General features: G+C 41.4%; 1 protein-coding gene across 2 annotated transcripts in view; it reads right to left on the bottom strand.

Annotated features, from left to right (window-relative positions):
- LOC132404195 (calcineurin B homologous protein 3-like) overlaps positions 1 to 26583 on the bottom strand; it is a 53557-nt gene that overhangs the window by 19517 nt on the left and 7457 nt on the right. For both annotated transcript variants that reach the window (XR_009515447.1, XM_059988280.1), the window contains exons 4-6: positions 25950 to 26086; positions 2711 to 2772; positions 1481 to 1585 (exon numbers count right to left, since the gene is read on the bottom strand). Coding sequence is in view for 1 of the 2 variants with exons in the window: in XM_059988280.1 (XP_059844263.1) it covers positions 1481 to 1585; positions 2711 to 2772; positions 25950 to 26086 (304 nt within the window). In the remaining variant the exon portion in view is untranslated. The remainder of the gene's footprint in view (positions 1 to 1480; positions 1586 to 2710; positions 2773 to 25949; positions 26087 to 26583) is intronic.

The following is a 26583-nucleotide window of genomic DNA, read 5'->3' on the forward strand; positions in this document are numbered from 1 at the left end:
GAGCAGACTTGTTTGGCTGAATGGCCTACTTTTGCTCCTATATCATATGGTCTTAACACCTGGGTGAGCACTAAAACATCTGAAATACTCTCCTCGACATTGTTGGCATTTTGTCCCAGATGGGTGCCATACGTCATCAATGTGCTCAATACTTCCCTACAATGGAATGATACAGTCAAGCGTGTAGAGTGTCCTGTTATTAAGGTAACAACGCTGCGTTGGTCGTTGATGCAAATGATGCACTTCCTTGTATATTTCAATACACGTGATAATAACTATTTACTGTATATAGCACCTTTCATACATTAAGATGCAGTCTCGAAGTGCTTTAGATAAACTAAAGAATCATAAAAATTAGACCAAATTAAAAATCATAATATTATATAGAATAAAATATAATTGAATATACCAAATTATATAAGTAAGTAAATAATCCTATAAGCAGGCCAAATTGAAAAAGTAGGTTTTTGAAAGTGTTTTGTAAAATTCCACAATACTTACCTGGTGTATCTCAGTCGGAAGAGTATTCCAGATTTTTGGTGCATAAGAACAAAAGGCCACAGCTGCAGTTCTTATGTAAACACAAAGTACACTGCAGCTGCTGGGGTCAAAGCAACACGTACAACAAGCTGGAGGGACTCAGCAGGTCGGGCAGCATCCGTGGAAACGAGCAGTCAATGTTTTGGGCCAAGACCCTTCGTCAGGACACAGTTCTTATGTGCTTGGCTCTAGGAGCACTAAGCGAACTGGAATTCACAGATCTAAAATTATGATCAGGAATGTAAGGGGAAGGACACTCCAAAATACATGGAGGAGCTAGGTTATTCAGAGCCTTCTGCACAATTAAGAGTATTTTAAAATTGATCCTAAAGGACCAAGAAGGCAGTGTACTGATGGCAAAACCAGTGAAACGTGCTTAGATTTTCTTTTTTTTCACATGCAACAAATAAAATTAAATTCTATAGGTTCATTCAGACCTTCTATATGAAAGCATTCAGCATAGCTCTTTAGCACCAGGGCAAGTAATGCATACTGATGAAGTAGTACTGATGCTGGTGGTTAACTCTTGCTCTAAGCTGTGTTTATAATATGTGCAATGCTTTAGTTACAGTTTACACAATTATCAAAACTTTTTAAATGAAATATACTTTCTGCATTTTAATGATCAAATTCAATTCACCTGCAATTTTTAAATGGTACTGATGCATGCAGATAGGATCTCACAGATGGAACACCAAGTACCACTCGTAAACAGAATAATTCTAACTGGAGCTTATGATTTGATAACCTTATTCAGCCTTGATGGGGGACCATTATAAAAGCTAACTTTTTTTCACACTGCAGTTACTGTATGTATCCTACTTCCTCTGCCTTCAAGTTCTCAAGTTTTTAGTTATAAGCAAATTGGAGTTGATGGAAATGGAATCAAATATTCTGAGAAACATCTTCACTATGTGAATTAATCTGAAATGTTACAGACCATTTCTCCTTTGCAGATGTTTGCAGCCTCCAACATTGCAGCATCTGCAATTGATGAGGAAGTTTTCTCTGTTGAACATTTCTTGGATAATAGTTCTTTTACAATCTGAAAAAAAAGGAAAATTTGATTTATACCTATCACAGAGGATAATGAAAATCAACAATATTCTCTAAGGTAGAAGGTAAATTGAGATGTTCCATATCATGAGACCCTCACTAATGGATTCAAAATGATGCTTGAACCCAGAGACCAAATGGCAGGTTTTAACTCATTTGCAATTGTCACTTTTCTTTACATTGAAAAGAGCAGTTTATTTTTTTTTAAATAATTCTGAGCTGAAGAGCCTGTTCCTGAGCTGTGATTTGCTATGTTCTTTGACTGTTGCAAGGTGGAAATTTTGCAGCCGGTAAGTCATCATTCAAATAGGCAAACACAGCAGCAAGTTTGAATACCGTAACTCAGAGGTGAGTTTTACCCTAAACCAGTAATGGGAGTTACGTGCCAAGTGATAAGGTTGCAGGATTTCACAAAAGGTTGTTCACAGAATGCAAATTTTGCTGGCAAGTTAAGTATTTATCACCCAGCCCCAATTGTTCTTGAACCATGGTCCTGCTGGACTATTTCCTAGGGTAATTACCAGCTGACCACATTGTTCTGGTGTGGACTGAGCAAAGGCAATAAACTTCCTTCCATGAAGGATATTGGTAATCCATCTGTTCCATTTAAAATTTCCCACTTAAATGAATCTATATCATCAAATGGGACTTAGAATTTCTTATAGGAGGGGAGTCTAGGACCCAGCCTCAGAATAAAAGGACGAGCCTATAGAACAAAGATGAGGAGGAATTTCTTTCACCAGAAGGTAGTGAATCGGTGGAATTCATTGCCACAAATGGCTGTGGAGATCTAGACACTGGGTATATTTAAAGTGGAGGCTGATTGGTTCTTGTTTAGTAAGGGTGTCAAAGATTCCAGGAGAATGAAGTTGAGAGGGACAATGTCAGCCGTGTTGGAATGGTAGAGCAGACTTTGATAGGTCAAATGGGCTAATTCTGTTCCTATGTCTAATGGTCTTATGAACTGTGAGTTCATCAATATTATAATTCAACACAAGCTTAGTTTGCATAATTTATTCCAATGTTAGACTTCTATATGGATGTTTGTTGGGATGTGCATTTAATTAACATTTGTTTGGCACAGATTGCAGATTTAAAAGCAAGACAATACAACCTCTCTTAATTCTTCCAAGGTGATTTTTCCATCTCTATCAGTGTCATACATGTGAAATAAAACTGGAAGAGAGGATAGTTTCAGTTAGTGTGAGGGAACTTTACAGGAGAGATTCAAAATTGAAAATTCAAACAATGTAATCCACAAAACACATTTAAATTCCAAATTGCCCACCAGAGCCTCAACTTGTAGTGTAAAGTCTCTGTGTATTCAAAATAAGGTTCAGAGGTTCATGTTATATCAAAGTATGGAGGTATGCAGTATATAATTCTGAGATTATTCTTCTCCAGATAGCCACAAAAGAAAGAAAAACTATGGAAGTCAGTTCAAAAAGAAACAGCAAACCCACCCAAACAAGAAAAACAGCAACACGATCATCAACCTGCACAAACCACACCCCCCGCCCCCGCACAGAAAAACATCGGGCCCCAAATCCCCTCCCCTGCACAAAAAACGTAAAACAAAAATGCAACAAGAACTTTGATCCCCAGATCCCCCTCCCCTGCAAAATTGCAACAAGAACATCAACCCCTCCCCCCACCCTCTCCCCTGCACAAAAACAATGATAACACACATAAACATCATGATTAAATGACTGGTATTAGAAAGGAAATTCCTTGAGTGCTCTGTCTCTTAAATAACTGACCAGTTAATAAATGGATGTAAAACATCTGAAAATAACTTAATTACACAAACAACCATGTTAAATAGAGTGAAAACAAGTCATGCCTAGATTTTAACAGCTGCTAGAAAATGCAAAAATGAAATGCTCCAAGAACCAAATTCTACATGTGTAAACCAGTCCCTACCCTCTTCCTCTAATGTATCTCCCAGTTGTAATTGTTGGCATACACAAGATATTGAACCATTCTATCGGGAAGGAGAAATATATGGTTACGCAAGAGAGGTTAGGTTGAGGCTATAGTGGAGTATGCAGTAATACTATTTGCTAGTTGATCTACTTGACATTTCCCTTGGTGTATTCAAGCTCAAGAATGAAATATGATTAAAACATTTTCAGTAATATTTAATAAGGTGCACACTGATCATCATTATGAGTAGCACCATCTTAACATGGAAGTGAAATTCAGAATAGGGAGGAGCCTTGAGATATCAATAGCTGAGATGTCTGCCAACGTTTTTATCTCCGGGGCTATGGTGCGGTTGATCGGCTGATAGTGGTGCTGCGTTGGAGCATGCTTCAAATTGCTTCTTGTTTTGCTGCAGATTGTTTATGTGCAGTAGAGAAGGGAAGCACTGTGAGCACGTATTTTGTATTACTGCTTGAAGACCAGCACATTATCCATTCCACACACTCACCACTGTATGTAAAAATCTTACCTTTGACAAGCCCCTATAATTTCCTCCAATCATTTTAAAATTATGCTCCCTCATATTAGCCATTTCTACCCTGGGGAAAGCTCTCTGGCTATCTTCTCGATCTATGAATCCTATAATCTTGTACACTTCTATCGTCACTTCTCATCCTCCTTCGCTCCAAAGAGAAAAGCCCTGGCTTGATTGACCTATCCTCACAAGAGATGTTCTCTAATCCTGGTATATCTCCTCTGCGCATTCTCTAAAGCTTCCACATCCTTCCTATAATGAGGTGATCAGAAAGGAACATACTATTCCAAGTGTGGTCTCACCAGGGTTTTATAGAGCTGCAACAGCAACTTGTGGCTCTTGAACTCAATCCCCCATCTACTGAAGTTCAACACACCATCCCCACTTCTTAACAACTTTATCAATTTGCACTGCAACTTTGAGGGATTTACGGATGCAGACCACCAAGATCCCTCTGTTCCTTCACACTGCTAAGAATCCTGCCTTCAAATTTGACCTTTCAAAGTGAATCACATGTTTTTCCAGGTTGAACTCCATTTTTCTGGCTAGTTTTTGACTTAGACTATTAGAAACGCCCCAAGAAGTAACATATACCCTGGAATAGTAAAAGACAAGCGTCCCTGAATGGATTACCTGGGATAAATGAATGGTGTCTATCAAAATTCAGGGACAATACTAATGTCAAAAAGGAAAACCCTTAACAAAGTAGCTGGGGATTTCATCATAGAATAAATTTCATAAATGGCTATGTAAAATAACTTTAAGCATGCTTTCTGTCTTAAAAAAAAAGAAATGCATTTATATAGCAAAGTGCAGGAAGAACTCAACAGGTCAATCAGTTTCAAATAACGGTGTAGTTACTGTTGCGTAACATGAAATGTATTCGTGTACATTCAAAAACTTATACAGATGTACCATGAGAGCATTCTGACAGGTTGCATCACTATCTGGTATGGGGTGGGGGCGTTACTGCACAAGATCGAAAGAAGCTACATAAATTTGTAAAATTAGTCAGTTCCATTATGGATACCGGCCACCAGAGTATCCAAGACTTCTTCGAGGAGCAGTACTGTAGAAAGGCGGTGTTTCACCCAGGCAGGACATGCCCTCTTCTCATTACTACCAACGGAAAGGAGGTACACAAGCCTGAAAGCACACACACAGCAATTTGGGAACAGCTTCTTGCCCTCTGCCATCTGATTACTAAATGGACATTGAACCCATGAACACTACCTCACTTTTTTAATTATTTCAGTTTTTGCACTATCTTTAACTATTTAATATACTGTATGTATATTAAAAATTACTGCAATCGATTGATTAGTTTTTTTTTCTATTTTTATCATGTATTGCATTGTACTGCTGCTGCTAAGTTAACAAATTTCACAACGTATGACGAAGATATTAAACCTGATTCCGATTCTGGAATGCATTGCGGAATATTAGTAAGTATAATTTCCTGCAATTTAACTCAAATTACCTGAGACAGTGCGAAGTGAGATAAGATAGAAACAAACAGTATTTATATAGTACTTTTCAGAATGCCACGATGTTGCAATTTACTTCATTTATTTTTTCTATGATTAATATGGAAAAACACATCCCACAAGCAGAAAAAAATATAAGTAACCCAGTGCTCTATTTCCTAGTGTTATTTGCAGGGTAAAACTTGTTGCAAAGTGTAATGAAAAAGTCCTGAATAAGTACTCTCCAGCTAAGTTAAAGGCATATTTGAAATAGCTTTGTAAGACAGATAAAAACTAATTCAGAGATAGAACTCAAACAGGAGAAAATCTGCAGATAGCGGAAATCCTATCAACACACACGAGTCCTGCTGAAGGGTCTCAGCCCGAAACGTCGACTGCTGTCTTTTCCATAGATGCTGCCTGGCCTGCTGAGTTCCTCTGGCATTTTGTGCACATTGCAGAGATAGAACTCCTCTGCTTGATAATATGCTTAGAAATGTTACTGTGTGGAGAAAGGCATGCTAGAGTGACACTGAGGGGAACCTGGCATTCTTAATGCCTGAAATTAGGGAAGTGATTTTGGCACTGACATAGACAGTGAGACTTACGACTTAATTTCATCCCATTAACAAAATAATTCCACAGTTGCACGCCAAATGGCAACTTACTTATGCAATATATTGAATATTGAACAAACGAGCTTCAACAAGAGTGGCAGCTGTAGATAGTGGGATGCTCTCGTGACCTAACAGTACAGACACTGGAACAGTAATAGAACAGGCACCTCGCTTCTCTGATGCTTGAACAGACAGCACGATACTGGAGTGGATTTAATATTCAAGAAACTCCCTCATCAGAGGCAGTAGAAGACAGACAGACATACTTTATTGATCCCGAGGGAAATTGGGTTTCATTACAGCTGCACCAAACAAGAATAGTGAAGAAATATAGCAATATAAAACCATAAATGATTACATAATAATAAGTTAATCATGCCAAGTGGAAATAAGTCCAGGATCAGCCTATTGGCTCAGGGTGTCTGAGACTCCGAGGGAGGAGTTGTAAAGTTTGATGGCCACAGGCAGGAATGACTTCCTGCGACGCTCAGTGTTACATCTCGGTGGAATGAGTCTCTGGCTGAATGTACTCCTGTGCCTAACCAGTACATTATGGAGTGGATGGGAGTCATTGTCCAAGATGGCATGCAACTTGGACAGCATCCTCTTTTCAGACACCACCGTCAGAGAGTCCAGTTCCACCCCCACAACATCATTGGCCTTACGAATGAGTTTGTTGATTCTGCTGGTGTCTGCTACCCTCAGCCTGCTGCCCCAGCACACAACAGCAAACATGATATCACTGGCCGCCACAGACTCATAGAACATCCTCAGCATCGTCCGGCAGATGCTGAAGGACCTCAGTCTCCTCAGGAAATAGAGATGGCTCTGACCCTTCTTGTAGACAGCCTCAGTGTTCTTTGACCAGTCCAGTTTATTATCCATTCAAATCCATCATTTCCTTCCATGATGGACTTCCAACAAGGTCACAGCTAAAATCTCTTCCTTTAAGGAAAGCCAAAGGTGACCTTCTGTTAAAGTCTGCTTTTCCCATTGAGGATCAATCTGTTTCACACTTGTTCACACTCTACACTTGAAGCAGCAATACCTGCTTGATATCGCCATCGCACGCCCAGCAGGATCTGTGTTTGGGTACAGCGAGATCTTGGAAGCACAAAATAATCAAGGTCACCTCATGTGCCGTGCTCATAGCAGAGTGCTAATCAGTTCTGCGCTGGATTTTATTGCTAAAATCAATTTTATAATCTTTAAAATCATGTGCTGGCAAACAAATAAAGCTGAACGTTGTCATCTAAAAAGGAAATTCTGGAAGATAGCCAGTCAGACAGCATCAGTGGAAAGAGAAATTAGTCAAAGGTTTGGGTTAGTGACCCTTCGTCATAACTGTGGGGGGGGTGGGTTGTTGTGTGAATGAAGTCACCGGAGAAAATTACTGGTAGATACAAAGCAGTGTCTTTATTCAACAAAAGAAGGTACAGCAGGGAATATACGGAGATGCTTTCGGTCAAAAGGTCTGCTGGCCCAACATGGGGCTTGATATTTAATGTGCCAAACTTCAAAGGACAATTCCGTATTTACAATGTATCCACAACGCTTTCTTTGAAACCACATACAACCTTTACACCTCCTGATTGGCATCCACACAACAGACATTCAACTGAATTTTAATCGGCATTGTCTGGTCTGGGATTCACTGCCTTCATCGTTCAGAGCTGCACTCCAAATTAAATCCACGATCCACGATGTGAAGACAGGTAGTCAAAGTCAATTGCTAAATGTATATGTCCTAAACCCCAAAATTCCTCTAACGTGGGGGTACAGTTTAAGAGCAAGATGCAAGACAAAACGCTGGGAGATAGGTTACGATGTAGCAGGTGAAAAGAAACAAGAGGACTGATGGCTAGCAAGACGTTTCAGAGCAGGGGTTCTCAACCTGGCGTCCATGGACCTCTTGGCTTATGGTAAGGGTCCAAGGCCTAAAAAAATGGTTGGGCATCCCTGCTTTAGAGAAATGGATTGGGAGAGCATGTTACTTGGAAATAATGAGAGAGTAGTTTACTGGAATTAGGAAGATCAAGTGTTAATTCTACAGGGTTGCAAAGTGGTTAGATAGAAGAAACAACACTGCATTCAGAGCGAAAACTGCCTTTTTAAAATGGGAGCCTGTTTCTCCCAACAGTTCTCTTGTTATTTTAAGTATGTGGTGTTGTTGCTGGTTCCTGACATGAGGGAGGGAGATTAGGGGCCACAATAGAACAGCTGGAGTTGTGTGGGGATTGCAGTACAGAGTTTGGGGGAACCAAAACAGAGATGGTGGGGAAAGATTATATTGGGATGGAGGGGATCACTTCACCAATTATACTCTAAATGGAAGTTAACTTTGTGCAGTGAAGGAAACGATGGATTTGGGAGAACAGTTTCACAGAGAACTTCAACTTAAATTTCAACTTGAATTCGTTGCTTCTGACATCTGCGTAGGCCAAGTCAGTCACATTTAAAGTGGAGGTTGAGAGGTTCTTGATTCGTAAGGGTGTCAACAGTTATGGGGAGAAGGCAGGAGAACGGGGTTGAGAAGGACAATAAATCAGCCATGATCAAATGGCAGAGCAGACTTAATGGACCAAATGGCCTCATTCTGTTCCTATGTCTTATGGTCTTAGGATATAAGAGCAGCACTTAACACTCATAGAACTGAATTCAGTAGTTTTAGGTATTATTCAATGAAATATTCACAAAAAAATCAGCTCTGTTGCCCATGACTGCTGCATTAAAACTCATTCTGATACTGTGCAGTTTTGATTTCTATAAAACAGGAATGATCCATACATCCTATAGGAGGCCTTGTTTCCATGTTGTGTAACTATGATTTTGAGACCTCAAAAGGTGCCATACTTATGCATAAATACTACCTCATACAAAGGAAATTTTTAAAAACTAAGGTTCAAAGAATATTTATTATCGAAGTATGTATACATTATACAACCTTGAGATTCATCTCCTTACAGGCAACCACAGAACAAAGAAACCACAAAAAACCATAAAGAACCATAAAGAATACCATCACCTAATGTGCAGAGAAATAAAACAAATCGTGTAAACAATAAACGCAAGTGACTAGTCCACAGAGAGTTCATCCGCAGTTCAGCACAGAGTGCAACAGCAAGCTGAACTGGCCTATCCCTTGCCTCAGGCCCTGATACTCTGACCTTTTCAAAATGGACAGGCGCCTAAGTTATCATCCAGACATTGGGTTCAGTTGCCTGGGGCTTAAATCAATCGAACCTCGGGTCTTCCTCGCTCTCAACGACGGGCCCACTGCCTCACCTCGTCTTGGTTCTGCCATATCAAATTGCCTCAAGTCCAAAGGAAAGTTACAGACTTCACTTTAAAAGGTTTGAAGAATTGACTTTGTCCTGGAGAAGCATTTAACGTCATGAAATGGTTAAGAGCGTAAGGAGAAGCAGGCTGGTTCCAGCAGGCGAGGGACAAGATCAAACGTACAGCAGTAAAAGGACAAAAGATTTAGAGCAGAAGCTGGGAGTGACCGCTGCACTCTAAGATTTAGATTCATATCCAGGACGAATGAAGGAGCCAGAAATTATGCCAACTCCAAAGATTAGATTGTAGACTGGATGAAGGAGAAAGGCGGGTAAATGTAATTGGTATGCTTGCTTGTAATGAGAGTAAACATTGACACAGGCTGAGCAAGCAGAACGGCTATTTTCCTTGCTGTAATATAGGTACTTGTTTGCTGTTTTACCCTCAATTTCTTTTGTTTTTGTAATCCAATGTCTTTGCCTCAATCCTGCCTAAATATCTAAAAGTAACCTCTCCTCTCTGGGCTCTATGTATTCTTATCACTCCCTTAGTAAAGCAGCCAATATAAGCAATGACCCCCCCCCCCCCACCACTGCGGACATTTTCGTTGCTTTCCTCTCCCATCAGGCAGAAGATAAAAATCCTGAAAGCACTTATCACCAGGTTCAAGGACAGCTTTGATTGCACCTCCTCTATGATAAGATGGACTCTTGACCTCACAATCTACGTCAGTATGATTGTGCATTTTATTGTTTACCTGCACTGCACCTCTGTGTAGAATCTTCACTTTAATCTGCATTGTATTCTTTCTCCTCATTCTATCTCAGTGCACCGTGTAAAGATTGGATCTGTATGCAAGTCAAGCTTTTCACTGTATCTTGGTTCATGTACCAAAAATTAACCAATGCCAATAATAATATTCTGTAGACCTAGAGAAGGATCTGCCACAGTCATCTGCGTATCTCCTAATATCAGAATCGGGTTTATTATCACCGGCATATGTTGTGAATTTTGTTGTTTTGTGGCAGCAGTACATTGCAAAACATAATAATAAAAACTGTGTATATTTAAGTGCAAAAAAAGTAGTGAGGTAGTGTTCTTTGGTTCAATGTCCTTTCAGAAATTAATGGCAGGGGGAAGAAGCTGTTCCTGAATCACTGAGTTTGTGCCTTCAGGCTCCCGTATCTCCTCCCTGATGGTAGCAATGCGAAGAGGGCATGCCCTGGGTGATGGGGGTCCATACTCATGAATGCCACCCTTTTGAGGCGTTGCTCCTTGAAGATATCCTGGATGCTGCGGAGGCTAGTGCCACGATGGAACAGACTGAGTTCACAACCTTCTGTGATTTCTGTCCACTGAGCCCTACTTGCTGTTGCTATGTTCCATCACAATTTCCTTCTATAAACAGCAGATCTAGATTTTCCAATATTAACTTTTGCTCACAAATCATTCAATGAGATGTCCGATTTTATTTTATTGTGTTGACATGTTGCTGTCCAGGAAATAAAAGTTTTCAAATGACTTGTTTTATGCAAGCATAATTACATTTATCTGTTATTTTTATTGCCGTCAATGGCTTCAATACTGTCTTATTTGAAGAGCTCATCTTTCAGGCCCGGATGAACTAATGCCTTGCCTAAATTTTCAGTGATGTGGGTTGATTGAGTAACAGGGTAAACTTGAACAGTAACTTTCAGAATAGGAAGTTTGACCACATTAATAGTTTGTTTTTGATGGGCAAGAAGTTCTAAACAGTTTCTGTCATATGATTTAAAGGAAAGCCGAAAGATATTACTTTATCAAAGGAATGTTTATATTTAGCATTTCTCATTTAAACATTGGAGCCTCCAATGACCAACTCTTTCCTCCATATTTACAATATACAGTTGGCAGTCTCTAAAAATCTGTTAATAACAGAGTTCAGCAATGGGGAAATTATTTCGCAAATGAAATAGGGGAAATGATGAAAACTTAATGTTCTCGTTTAACTTTGACCTCCTCTGCGTGCACATACGCACTCTTTCTCTCACTCTGTCACTCACGGACACACACACACACACTCACATGACTCTCTCTCTCTCTCTCTCCCCCCCCCCCACCACCTCTCTCTCTCTCCCTCTCTCTCTCCCTCTCCCTCCCTCCCTCCCTCCCATATGCTTGTCTCCAGATCTTTCTATTCTCCTTTTTTTTTGCTGTTCTGGTTTCCTGTTCAAGAACTTCAGCCTTTCTGCGGCAGAAAAAAAACAGATCTACTACTGCATTTTGAACAGTAGTTTGGCAACCAGCTTCATCCTCCTTCAGGTACTGTACATCCAAGATTTTGCTTCACAAACAACACAGTGACTTCCAGAATCTCCTCAAGAACTTGTGACTGTCAGTTGGGCTGTGGCCAAGGGGTTAACTACTATTCATCTGCAGCGTTGCAGTGTCCTCACATTCTCCCAGTGCACTCAAATTAGACATTTCCTGTAATATTTTGTAATTTCAAAACATTAAAATAACACACAGTGAGACCAGGAGTCCAGGAATGTGGGTGTAACTTCATCTTTTACTTTAAACTGAGGTGTGTGTGTATCCTGTGCTAGCATAATGATGAATGCAATTAAAGTATTTTTGCGCATAACCCATAATTAATTAATTAAATGAACAAGGATGTTCATTCCTATATTAAACAATATATGTGCAAGATTAATCAAATATTATTGAAATACTAAATACAGAACACTCCTCCCTGCTTAGCTGTACTCCAACTCAATAAAAGAATGCACCTCAACTATATAATACAACTACTATACAGACATCCACAGCATAGTAAATTTTAAGTTGTCCCAGTCAGGCCTAAAGATTTAATTGCTGTGGGGGAGTTCTTACTTTTGAGGGATAATTCTTTCCTGACAAGGAGGATCACTCTGTTTGGCTTTGTGACCATAAACAATCTCAGGTTCTGGGGCCTCCTCTGTGGTGGCTGTAAGAGTTGACTCTGAGTTTGCAGGCAGTGAATCTGAAAGCAGTAGCCACCTTTCTTTCTCTGGATCTACTTCGACTTTTTCCCCTTTTCTTCTCTTTCTCACGTTCCTTCTGTCTTTCCCACCACTCTCTTTCTCGATCACATACTTTCTCTCCGTCTGTTCCCTCCTTTTTCTTCTTCTATTTTGTGCAACTTGATCTTGGGAAGGTCCATTTAGTTCACTGGAGTATTTTCTTATTAATGCTTCTATTGCTCCCTTTACAATCTGATCTCTCCTCATGGTTTCCTCGTCTGCAACATCATCTGACAAATCCTGTTCTTGTATCTCCATTGGCACCTTTTTGGCCTTCAATTCATCCAGCTGTGCTTTGATCTTTGCACCTACTTTTACAAGCAGCTCTTTTTCTCCCACTTGAAGTCATGCAATAACCTCAACGCACGCACAAGAGATACTGGTTCTTTATACTGACAAAAGCCAAAAGCTTGCTAATATTTTGATGCTCCTTGAACTCTCTTCCAACTTAAACCCAAGGCACATTTCACAAGTAGCTACCTAGTTATCATAGCAGAAGCTTTCTCAGATATGTTGTAGTCTGCTTTTGCCACTTTTCTCTGAGCAGCATGGTCCTTCCTTGGCCCAATATGCTTCCAACCAGAGGCACAGATGTTGGCTCCAACACATGTTCGCCCTCCGTTGGGCAACGTTTCATGATGTTCGGCATGGAGACAGTTATGGCATCATCCAGTACCTTTCTTAATTTACTCTCAGTTGACTTTATTGCAGGGGATATGGCAACGCAAACGCTGGATGGATCTCCAATCAAGTTATAGTTTTCTCAGCCGCTCCACAATGCTGATCCTTCTGTTTTATCACATACAAGCTCAATGTGGCTTGTTGGTTGTTGTATTTCACAGTTATGGATGTCATTACCATAGAAGTTATCTATTCTCCTGTATAAGTTCTTGGTTGAATATCTTCAGGTTTCAGTTTGATATCATTAAATGAATATGCTGTTCGCTTCTGGCATAAGCAATATTGCATGTCTATTGTTAATTTTCACACTAATAATCTCAAGGCTACACAGTCCTGTGTCACTCCCATCATTATCAGATTTTTCATCAATAGCACGCAGCATAATTTTTCCTCAATTAGCCTGCTGAGTTCCTTCAGCATTTGTGTGTGATGCGGATTAGTGTTCTTTCTGAAACTGCAACTTGGCTTTTTAGCATTTTCTCTTCACCTGTGCAGACCATTTATTTTTGTCAACCTGACATGCTCTTTGTTGCATTTTCTGCAAGTTTTGCCTTCAAATCTGCATTTGTTTGGTGTATGTGAGCCCCTGCCACAACTCTAACACAATTTGTTCGCCCATGTAAGTTTCTGTTTAGACGATGCAATTTTGCTCAAGCTCACTTTCACTGCCACTCAACCATGTCTCTGTCTGCAGTTTCCATTGAAACTGTGATTTCCTTTGCTCTTTTACATATAAGCTGTGCTTCAGTTTGGAGCTGTTTTTGAATGCTTTGTTGCAAGATTCCACAGACTAAACAACCTCTCAATGCATCATTAAGCCTTTGCCGAACTGACAATATTCAGACAACCTCTTCAATTCAGCCTCATACGCTGAAATAGACTCCCCTTCCTTTTGATTCTGCTTTATGAAGTGTAAAACATTCTGCATTCCACAATTCCTCGAGTTCTAAGTGTTCCTGCATCACTTTTACAATAGTAGCAAAGCTCTTTTCTGATGGTTTGGTTGGAGCAGTTAAACTTTTGAAGCAAACTGTATGCCTTTAAACCCAATAAACTCAGCAAAATTGGCAATCACTTCTTAATGGCTATTTTGTTTGTTTCAAAATACTGTTCCAATGAGCCAATTATCCATTGTGCAGTCAAACTCATCAATCTTTCTGATGTAGCCAGCCATTTCTGATTTTAAAAAAAAAGATTATTATCACCTGGTACTCACTCTTAATGAACCTGCACATTCTTATGTTATCTTACTTTAAAAAAAACTCAGTTGTGTATTCCTTTCACGTGCTTGCTACTTCTGTTTTAAACTCAACCATTTCTCCGTGTGCTGAGTTGTTCCTTTTAGACTTGACTGTTCCTCGCAGCGCTTTTTTTAGTTCAAACGTCTCGCTGTTTTAACAGGTGGGTAACCATCTTGGGTTGGTTTTAAAAATACCTTGTTGCCAATGTAATGTTTTTTAATTTCAAAACATTAAATTAATTCAAAGGAATACCAGGGGTCTGGGAATGCAGGTGTAACTTTGTCTTTTACTTTAAGTGAGGCTTGCACGCGTCATGTGGTAGAATGATGATGAATGGAATTTAAATATTTTTATACATTACTCATAATTAATTAAATAAACAAGAATATATACAAGAAATATGATTAAACAATATATATACAAGATTATATAAATATTAAAGACACTGCATTTCTGTTATTACATTTCCTGACTTTTTAACTCTCCTAACGGTAGGATACATGGTCTGCACAACATTGTGGGCCAAAGGGCCTGTAATGTGCTGTAAATTTCTATGTATTTCCACATCCCAAGACTCCATTCCACCAAATACTTCACTGCAGCACTTACTACGTCTGCTTTCAGTATTCCCAGATCCCAGAACTTCTGCTTCCAACTACTCTTAAGACCCCAAAGTTGCCTTCCGGTGTCCAATTCTGTAGCGCCTTGCTACTCTACCCAAAGCCCACTAACCCTCGATCCACACCAGACCAAGAAACCACACTCTCACGCCATTATGTTACAAGCAGGAACAACTAAGATAAGGGGGGCATAATATTATGGTGATTGAAGAAAAGTATAGGGGGATGTCAGAGGTAAATGCTTTCTTTTACACAGAGAATAGTGGGTGTATGGAATGCTCTACCAGTGTTGGTGATAGAGGTACAGTACTGTGCAAAAGTCTTAGGTGTATATATATATATATAGAGCTAGGGAGCCAAAACTTTTGCACAGTACTGTAATAATTTTATGTATTCTGTTGTAATGCTGCTGCAAAAAAAATTCATGACATATATGAGTGATAATAAGCCTGATTCTGATACGGGTCTCTATTGTGGACAGAGTTGGAATCATAGTTGGGAAAAGGGGAAGGAGTGGGAGGCACCAGAGAGACATTCTGTAATGATCAATAAACCAAATGTTTGGAATCAAATGACCTAGGGCTGGGTGTGTCCACACCCACACCACCCTCCCACCCAGGCCCTCCTTCTCTGCTTGTCCCACACCCCTCCCATGGTGCTCCACCCTCACCATTCCCAACATCCTTTGCTCCCCCCAGATTTACAACCTCACTCTCTGCTCCATGTTGATGAATACAGTACTGTGCAAAAGTCTTCAGCACTCTGGCTGTACATGCGCTTAAGACTTTTGCACTGCACTGTAGATACATTTGGGGCATTTAAGAAACTTTTAGATAGGCACACGGATGATAGCAACATGGGAGGACTACGTAGGAGTGAAGGATTAGAATTATCGTAGAGTAGGTTAAAAAGTTGGCACAACATGGATGGCCGAAGGGCCTGTACCATGTTGTAATGTTCTACGTTTGTTCTAAGTCTGTTGGCTATCCAGATTTGGAACCATTCCCACTATTTGCATGTCTTGAACATCTGGAGATGATGCAAAACATTGAAGACATTAAAACTCAGTTACAGCTAAACAAACATGAAATCACCAGCATCTTTCCTTCGAGATTCATTGGTGATTCATCTTTATTATTCTCACGATGAGAAGATTACTGGCAATGCAGGCGTTTGTTCCCTCTTCCCTCATCATCCCAGAACTGAGGAGATGTTTCAGGGACCCAGCACGTTGATGGCCCTGGTGTCACATATAAGGCAGCTCAGGTAAGGGTAGCTGATTTCCTACCTTGAACAATATTACTATACTAAATGGGTTTTTTTTCAGTAGCTTCATGGCGACCTTTCCTGAGACCAGCTCTTTTTAAAAAAAAACTCTAGATTTTATTTAATTTCTATAGTTTAAATTTCCTAGTTGCCAGGACAGTATGAGCACACATGACTCAGCATCAGTAGTAATGAAGTAGTAAGACCCTAGTGCACAGAGAGCAGAATAAGGCCAATTGACCCATCAAGTCTGCTCTGCTGTTCCATCATTGCTGATTCTTAGCCCTCTCCACTCCATTCTCCTGTCTTCTCCTCGTAACTTTTGACACCCTTGCAAATCAAGAATCTATCAATAAATATGCCCAATGACTTGGCCTCCACTGCCGCCTGTGGGAATGAATTCCACAGATTCACAGGCTAAAGAAATTTCTCCTCATCTCTCTTCAAAAGGGACATCTATCTATTCCGAGGCTATTCTGGCCCTGGACTTTCCCACCATTGAAATCTCCTCTCAACTTCCACTCTGTCTGATAAATTTCAATGACACACACACCTCCCCAGTCTTCCAGACTCCAGCTAGTACAATCCCAGAGCCATCAAACTCCCCCAATATCCACTGTGTCACCATGAACTCACCACCTCACTGTGGAATAATCACTTACTTCAGAAAGATGGACCATCAAGCACAGTGACGACAATAATTGCTGCTCATGCCAGCAATGCCAAACTTCAGGAACTAATTAAAGGAGAATAATGATACTAGTGCTAATGTGCAAAACTGCAGAAATACCTGACTTGGCTGGTTCCCATCCCATGCCCGGTGTGAGTTTGATGTGGTGAAGATAATGGAGAAGAGTCAGGGAAGACCAGATCACAAGTTATCTTTAACTATTTAACAAAAATTTGTCTTTCATATTACATACTTGTGCTTTGCTAAATTAAGAGGGCAGTACACCAGTGCTACAGCTAATCTGAATGATACACTATATAACCATTAAAACAATCCATCAGCAGAGTTTCTCCAACTTTGGGGCCACACCTATCTGAATTATTTTCCAGTTTTTCTTTCCACCTTGTTCCAATACCGCAATATAACATCGACTGATTTTCAAATCAGTGGTTTATCAGTGCACAAGGAAGATAAAAACGTCGAGAGATCTGAGGGAAATATGCAGAGCGTCGAAACGAAAAACCGTGTTACATTCCATTCACCTCCCACCACCTTGTCACACTACTATGCAAATTACTTCGACTTTGCCAGTATCACAGTTGGATATCTTCCAACACCACTGCAGTGGAAGAGATTTCCATATGAATTTGGCTTTATGAATAGAAATTCCGTCATTTTTATGTCAACAGTTTAAACTCTCAAAATGATGAAAGAATCCCTGACGGAGTTGAACCAAATAAAGGAAAACCGACATAGACTCTTGTATCTTGTGCTGTCTTTAATTTATAGTTATCTTCTCCACTCCTGACCATTAATTAAAAAGTAGGTCTCTATCTGTTTTAAAGATAATTAGCGCTATTCCTGACTGAATTGGTAAAAGATTACAGTCAGGCGCCAGGTTGTAGGGTTCCAATCGTGAGAATTATTCATAGCCTGAACTATTCAAAGGTCAGAAATGAGCACAAACAGTGTGTGGAGGAGGATCACAAAGACAGAGGATCAGACAGGCCGTCAATGACGGGAGAGCGAGCGGGGCAGGGAGATCAGCCGGAGAGCGAGTGAGCCCGCTCGGCCCCCTTCGGCCGTGACTCGGGCTGGGGGTGGGTGGGGAAGGAGAGAAGGCATATGCAAACGCCCTGTTCGCATCCGCCGAAGGTGCAGCGGGTGGCAAATCCATCCTCATCCATCCCCTCGGACTCCCGAACCCGCATTTGTGTGTAGGGGATGTCCATAGGTTTGTAACCTAGGAGGACGTATATTGCAAAATCGGTGAGTGAACTGGTAAACATTGTGTTTGACGTAATATTTCTCAGTCACAAAGTAGTAGAGTAGATCACTCCTTGTATGAAACCCACACATTTGAATGTTATAATCTCAGTTGAGCTATGAACAACCTTGCAATATCAACCACTCCACACTGGCCAACGCACTTGAATATTGAAGGAACCTAGAGAGAGTGGAGGCCGAGAGGATGTTTCCTATAGTGGGGGAGTCCAGGACCAGCGGGTACAGCCTCGGATGTCCCTTTAAAACAGAGATAAAGAGGAACTTCTCGGGCCAGAGGATGGCGAATCGGTGGAATTCATTGCCACAGATAGCTGCGGAGGCCAAGCAATTGGGTTTATTTAAAGCAGAGCTTGGCAGGTGCTTGTTTCAAAATTTATGGGGAGAAGGCAGGAAAATGGGGTTGAGAGGGATAATAATCAGCCATGATTGAATGGCAGAACAGGCTTGATGGGCCGAATGGCCTGATCCTGCTCCTTCGTTCATTGTTTAAGGCCATGTACCCAGGCAATGACAAAATCCTTGCAACACACTGGTTGAGGGAAGATGGGTGAAACATTATCAAACAACAGGAAGTGGTGCAGTATGGCAAATGGATTTGTTTTCACCTGATTGAATTTTATTCATCTGTTATCTCCCCAAAGAAGGAAATAACCCATGAATCAATTTGTAGCCATTTAATACCACAAAATAAACATTTTAGCTTGGGCAGCATTCCACAAAATACAGTTAAATGGCTAATACTTTTAGGCGAATTGTTTTACAAGTAATTGCACCAAAGATGATCTTGTTGACCACGTTGAAAGCTGTGATTTGGATTTTATATTGCAGGAAACAACTGCAATGGATAAATCAAGGTCACATGGTACTTTTCAGGAAAAAACCTATCAGCTCTGGTTGACTGACGGATGCTGCAATGGCTGGATAAGGTGCAGTATGTGTCTGAGGCAAGTTCAATAGGATACCCAGGGGACAAATGATTTAAAGTAGTCATTGCATTTGATCACATAGTTCATTTCCACCAACAAATATTTGCCATCAGTACGTAAGGGAAATCCTGCCTTCTACAACTGGCTCCTGCTCCAATGTAATATGAGGCATGCTATACTCCAGTGAGCTTTGTGTGACCAGGGGAAATTGGGATTGCCTTTGATAGGGGACAGCCCAAGCTGGTTAGATAAAATCTAGGACAGAGCCCTAAGTTTGCATTTAGTCGGATCAGGAGCTGCAGTGCAGTTAGCTCTGAGGTTGTGTTTCAGAAAACACAAAATGAGTTCAGGTTTCAAAGTTGGTGTTCGGAGAGAATATTGGTGAGCACTGCTAGTGGTGCAGCTCAACCACTTTGGTTCCTGGGTTCGATCCTAACTTCAGGTGATTTCTGTCTGGAGTTTGGATATTCTCTACGTAGGCTTCTACTTCCTCCTGAATCTCACTGATGTGCTGGGTTATTTGGCCTTTGGAAATTCCACCTTAGTGTGGTTGACTGGCAGGAGAATTGGGGGAGTTGATGGACGTGAGCTTTCATTTCAAGAGGACTAGAATATAAGTGCAAGGATGTAATGTCGAGACTTTATAAAGCACTGGTGAGGCCTCACTTGTATTATTGTGAACAGTTTTGGGCCCCTCACCTTAGAAAGGATGTGCTGAAACTGGAGAGGGTTCAAAAGAGGTTGAAGAAAATGAATCCAGGATCAAATGACTTGTCATATGAACAGCATTTGACGGCTCTGGGCCTGTGTTCACTGGAATTTTGAAGAAGGAGGGGTGACCTCATTGAAGCCTATTGAGTGGTGAAAGGCATTGACACAGTTGATGTGGAGAGGATGTTTCCTGTGGTGGGAGACTCTGAGACCAGAGGACACAGCCTCAGAATAGAGGGGCGTCCTTTTAGAACAGAGATAAGAAGGAATTTCTTTAGCCAAAGAGTGGTGAATCTGTGGAATTCTATGCCCCAGGCAGCTGTGGAGGCCAAGTCTTTATGTGTACTTAAGACTGAGGTTGACAGATTCTTGATTGGTCAGGGCACAAAGGCAGGAAAGATTGGGGCTGAGAGGGAAGTTGGATCGGCTGTGAGCAGACTCGACAGGCTAATTCCACTCCTACATCTTATGGTCTTCCACATAAATGGCCATGAAACAAAGAACGTGTTCAAACAAAAACATCAAACCCCATCCCCACGTACAAAAAAATCACGCAAAAAGAACGAGCAACAAACAGAATATAAAACTCAAAACTGATATGTACAAATACAGACTCAATGAACTGAATAGCTTCCTTATATATTGAAAGAAAAATAAAGTCTGATCAGTTATTTATGTGCTGAAAAGATTTACTTTTATACCTTTACTGTTCATTTACCCGTTTTACTCACATAAAATAGGTTCAGTCTGGTTATAGATACACTAAGCCTTCTTCCAATGCGAGAAGAATTGTGTGCAAGAAGGTGGTACTTTCCTCTAAATGGTGTACAGAGGAAATAAGAGCTTTTGTTTTGTTTCTGGACAGTTCTATTGCTTGATAGTGAACAGCTATGAATCATATTCCGGTTATGTGAGTGACCAGTCACTCTGAACAAGATAAACTAGCTAATGTAAAAAAGGTAAACATTGGGCAGCCACCCTGAATAACAGATGATTGTGTGGAATGGTATTTGGAGATCTTACAGCTGTTGCCACACAAATATTGGACATGCACACTTCTCAGCATTACTCTACACCAGGGATCATGTCATTAAACCCACTTATAGGAGACAAAACTTGTCTGAATCTAACCAGATTCTCCTGGGAAGTCCCTGTGTGACCTAACCTATCCTGAGTGGAAATGGGAGCATTGAAGTGTGTTTACCCTTGCTACTGCTGGTATATTGTTTGCTTGAGATAAAGGAATGAATCCACACTTAATAAAAATAAATATTTTAAAAATAAACTCCGAGCTAACTTTACTGCGTTGACCCTTATTGTGTCTGAAGCAGTTTTGCTGTGGCGTTAAATTTAGTATAAGAGGAACTTCACACGTGCATCCTAAACTGAGAAATTCTGTAGCAGAAGGACAATTTAATAAAGCCGGCATGCCCTCTCTTTTGTGATAAACTCACTTTCCCTCCAAATATTTCCCTCAATTGCGATTCCAAAGAGTAGGCATTTCAATGAGTCATGCTGATCTTTTATCTCAGTACTACTCTGCAATATTAATCCTAAATCCCATGATTCCCTTCATCTCCACCACAAGGAAAGAAGTTTCTTGGCAAGCAAAAGCTGACTATGAAGGCCCGAGCCTGCAAGTAAGAAGGTGCCTGGTGAGATAATGGATGTGTTGATTGCAACGTTTCCTGCTTTGGGAAGGGTCTCAAAGCATTGAGAAACTGCAGATAAATTCTTTAAGCGAGGTAGGGGACAGATCAAAGATTCCAATGATTTTTTTAAATCAATCTTTGAATGTTTTGTTCATTCCTTAAGAAAGGTAGGAGTCAGACAGTAGAGAAATGTAGGTGATTAAGCCTGATGTCTGACGTTGGGAAACAATGCAATTCATCTTTAAAATAGTCAGAAAAGTGGTTTCACCTAGTTAAAATGGGAGATGAGGAGAAGTTTCTTCTCTCATGTGCTCACTAGCTTTTGGAATCCTCTACACTAGAAAGTTTCAATCATGCGGGTCATTGAAGATTTCCAAGGCCTAGATCGACAGATAATTGACATTTAGGTGGTATGAGCAAAGAGTGAGAAAATGGTACTGGAATTGGAAATTGATTGTAAACAAGGGGGGAGAGTGGAAACCTGATTGGATGAGGACTAACCAATCAGAAGCAACAGGCGATGATGGTATAAATATCACTGAACTAGACATGCCCAGGCATGATGAAGATGGAAACACGAGATGCTGGAAATTCAAACAACACACACAACATGCTGGTGGAACACAGCAGGCCAGGCAGCATGTATAAGGAGAAGCACTGTCGACGTTTCGGGCCGAGACCCTTCGTCAGGACAAACTGAAAGGAAAGATAGTAAGAGAGTTGAAAGTAGTGGGGGGAGGGGAAATGTGAAATGATAGGAGAAGACCGGAGGGGGTGGGATGAAGCTAAGAGCTGGAAAGGTGATTGGTGAAAGGGCTACAGAGCTGGAGAAGGGAAAGGATCATGGGACGGGAGGCCTCGGGAGAAAGAAAGGGGAGGGGGGGAACACCAGAGGGAGATGGAGAACAGGCAGGGTGATGGGCAGAGAGAGAGAAAAAAAAACAAACAACTAAATATGTCAGGGATGCGGTAAGAAAGAGAGGAGGGGCATTAACAAGTTAGAGAAGTCAATGTTCATGCCATCAGGTTGGAGGCTACCCAGCTGGTATATAAGGTGTTGTTCCTCCAACCTGAGTGTGGCTTCATCTCGGCAGTAGAATCAGAATGGGAATGGGACGTGGAATTAAAATGTGTGGCCACTGGGAGATCCTGCTTTTTCTGGCGGACCGAGTGTAGGTGTTCAGTGAAACGGTCTCCCAGTCTGCGTCGGGTCTCACCAATATATAAAAGGCCACACTGGGAGCACCGGACGCAGTATACCACACCAGCCGACTCACAGGTGAAGTGTGCCCATCACAAAGGAGCTTCCCTTCTTCCACCATCAACTCTGCTCTCAAATGCAGCTATCCCATTTCCCGCACATCTGCCCTCACCCCATCCGCCCGCCACCCCATTCGGGATAGGGTTCCCCTTGTCCTTACCTACCACCCCACCAGCCTCCAGGTCCAACGTATAATTCTCTGTAACTTCCACCACCTCCAACGGGATCCCACTACCAAGCACATCTTTCCCTCCCCCCCCCCTTTCTGCTTTCCGCAGGGATCACTCCCTACGCGACTCCCTTCTCCACTCGTCCCCCCCCCCCCATTCCTTCCCACCGATCTCCCTCCTGGCACTTATCCTTGTAAATGGAACAAGTGCTACACCTGCCCTTGCACTTCCTCCCTCACCACCATTCAGGGCCCCAGACAGTCCTTCCAGGTGAGGTGACACTTCACCTGTGAGTCGGCTGGTGTGGTATACTGCGTCCGGTGCTCCCAGTGTGGCCTTTTATATATTGGTGAGACCCGACGCAGACTGGGAGACCGTTTCGCTGAATACCTACGCTCGGTCTGCCAGAGAAAGCAGGATCTCCCAGTGGCCACACATTTTAATTCCACGTCCCATTCCCATTTTGATATGTCTATCCATGGCCTCCTCTACTGTCAAGATGAAGCCACACTCAGGTTGGAGGAACAACACCTTGTATACCAGCTGGGTAGCCTCCTACCTGATGGCATGAACATTGACTTCTCTAACTTCCGTTAATGCCCCTCCTCCCCTTCTTACCCCATCCCTGACATATTTAGTTGTTTGTTTTTTTCTCTTTTTCTACCCTTCACTCTGCCTGTTCTCCATCTCCCTCTGCTGCTCCCCCCTCCCCCTTTCTTTCCCCCAAGGCCTCCCGTCCCATGATCCTTTCCCTTCTCCAGCTCTGTATCCCTTTTGCCAATCACCTTTCCAGCTCTTAACTTCATCCCACCCCCTCCAGTCTTCTCCTATCATTTTGCATTTCCCCCTCCCCCCACTACTTTCAAATCTCTTACTATCTTTCCTTTCAGTTCGTCCTGACGAAGGGTCTCGGCCAGAAACGTCGACAGTGCTTCTCCCTATAGATGCTGCCTGGCCTGCTGCGTTCCACCAGCATTTTGTGGATGATGAAGGTGGCATAGTTTGCCATTATAATCGATACCTGTACCTGGCTGGAAGCCCGAGAAGATTTTGTCATATACTTCAGGAAAGCACTAGATCCTTTTTCAGTGGGAAAATACATTCGCAGCACTAAAGAGATTCACCAGGATGTTTGCCTGCAATGGATGGTTTCAGCTACAAGGAGAGATCAGGCAGGCTGGGAATGTTCTCAGTGCAAGAGGCAGAGGGAGGGCTGACCTTAAAAAGTTTTATAAAATTACTAGGGGAAATAGCCACTCTTTTTCCAAGGGGAGGGAGTCTAAAAGAAGGGTTCATATGTTTAAATGATGGAGGAAATATTTAAAGGGGCATGTTTTTCATGCCTGGTGGTGGGTAATTGGACTATGCCAGTGGTGTTGGTATAGACAGATACAATCACAGCATTTGGACCGGTAAGTTCAAAGCTCAAAGTAAATTTATTATCAAAATTCAGATGGGTCACCATAGAACCCCGAAATTCATTTTCCTGCGGACATACTCAACAAATAGAATAGAACTGTAACACCATCAATGAAAGATCAACCAGAGCTCAGAAGGCAACAAACTGTGCAAATGCAAATATAAATAAATAGCAAAAAACAGTAAGAACAAGAGATAGCAAGATAAAGTGTCCTTAAAGATAGATAAATAGAAACTTTATTGATCCCCAAGGAATTTACAGTGTCACAGCAGCATTACAAGTACACAGATATTCAAATAGTAGAGGTAAGAGAGAATAAAAAATAAGTTACCTCAAACAGTCTAACAGGAGGGGTCATCACTTCCCTGGATATAGGTTGACTCATTATACAGCCTAATAGCTGAGGGTAAGAATTACCTCATATAGGGTTCTTTGGAGCAGCACAGTTGTCTTAGTCTATTACTAAAACTGCTCCCCTGTTCAGGCAAGGTGGCATTCAGAGGGTGAGAAATATTGTCCAAAATTGCCAGGATTTTCCATAGGGTCCTTTGTTCTACTACAGCCTCCAGTATGTCCGGTTTGATTCCTTTAACAGAACCAGCCTTGCTAATCAGTTTATTGAGCCTGTTGGCATTACCTGTGTTGACGCCATTTCCCCAGCACACCACCGCATAGAAGTACTGGCGACAACAGACTGGAAGAGCGTGTGAAGGAGAGGCCTGCATGCTCCAAATAGTCTCCTCAGGAAGTAGAGGCGACTCTGGCCCTTCTTGTATACAGTCTCTGTGTTGGTGCTCCACTTAAGTCTGTCATCCAGGTGCACCCCCAGGTACTTAGAGTGAGTTAATTGGTTGTGGGAGCATTTCAATGGATGGACAAGTGAGTGTAGTTATTCCCTTTCGATCACAAGCCTGATGGTTGAGCATAGCCTGGGTGGTGGAGGTCCCTAATGATGGATTCTGCTTTCCTACAACAGCATTTCATATAGATATTCTTGATGGTGGGGAGGGGTTTTATCCATGATGGACTGGGCCATATCCACTACCTTTTGTAGGGTTTTCTGTTAACTCATTGGTGTTTCTATACCAGGTCATGATGTAGTGGATACACTCTCCACTACACATCCAAGGACCAAGGCCGTACATGAATAGGAAGAGAGGGGTAAGGTCTAAAAGCAGGAATTTGGCATTCGTGTATATGTTCATTTCAGCTTGGATGAGTTAGGCCGCAGGGCTTGTTCTGTGTTGTAGCTCTTTGCCTTACGAAGCTTCGTACAGCAATGACAGGGCCAGACGCACATGTGTGGAATTTGAACTCTTCACTTGACCACTCCACATTTAATTGTTAAATATGAGGCACATTTCATAAGCACCGCTATCGCAGAATTGACAGCTATGCACTAGTGTCTAAAAATACATCCCAGTACAGCAGGCATGAAGCAGCTCTAGCAGTCTACAGATTTCCAAGTTAGTTCATTTAGTACTTTTAGTTTCTTGTTCTCTGTTTTAATAATACTTTATAACTCCATAAAATGTATAGTTCACACTTACTAGTGCACAGAGAAGACAACTTGTTAGGACTTACATTTCAATTTTCTCGTTTTGCATTCTTCTAAATCCTCCACTGGATGATCCTCGTCCATATGTTGGAAATATGATAACGTGGTCAGAAAGTTTTCAAATGTGATTTCATCAACTGATCTTGATGTTAAGCCCAGATTTCTACGTAGATATACCAAAATGTTAGGGTGAAATCATTATGTCATAGGATTTGCAGCATTTTTAAGTTTTACGATTTTTTTTGCTGTTGTACAAGTTTTGTCCTAGGAAATGAGTTTTTCCCCATTTTAACCACCCATTATTCTCCCTTTCAATCCCAAGGTCAAACCAAAGTTGCAGAGTATGCTGTTTCCGTGTTGCATTTTTGTGGTTTCTATAAGACCTGCAGTTTTATTCTGTATTTTCACATATTCTTAATGCTATTACAATTTGATTACAAATATCTAGGAGTTTGGGTTGGCTGATGGTGTGGTGCCATCGGCACCGGGCTTCGAGGTGAACGGTTCTGGGTTCAAACCCGGCCAGTTCCTTGCACACTTTCCCTCTGTTCAGCATTGAGCTAGCAGCTTGGCCTTGCAAAAAATGGACAAAATACGAAAGAGACATCAAGGTTGTTGCCCGAACGCAGAGAGAGGAAAAGCATAACATTTAAGAGTTTA

Source organism: Hypanus sabinus, chromosome 13 (genome assembly GCF_030144855.1).
Source record: "Hypanus sabinus isolate sHypSab1 chromosome 13, sHypSab1.hap1, whole genome shotgun sequence".
NCBI lineage: Eukaryota > Metazoa > Chordata > Chondrichthyes > Myliobatiformes > Dasyatidae > Hypanus > Hypanus sabinus.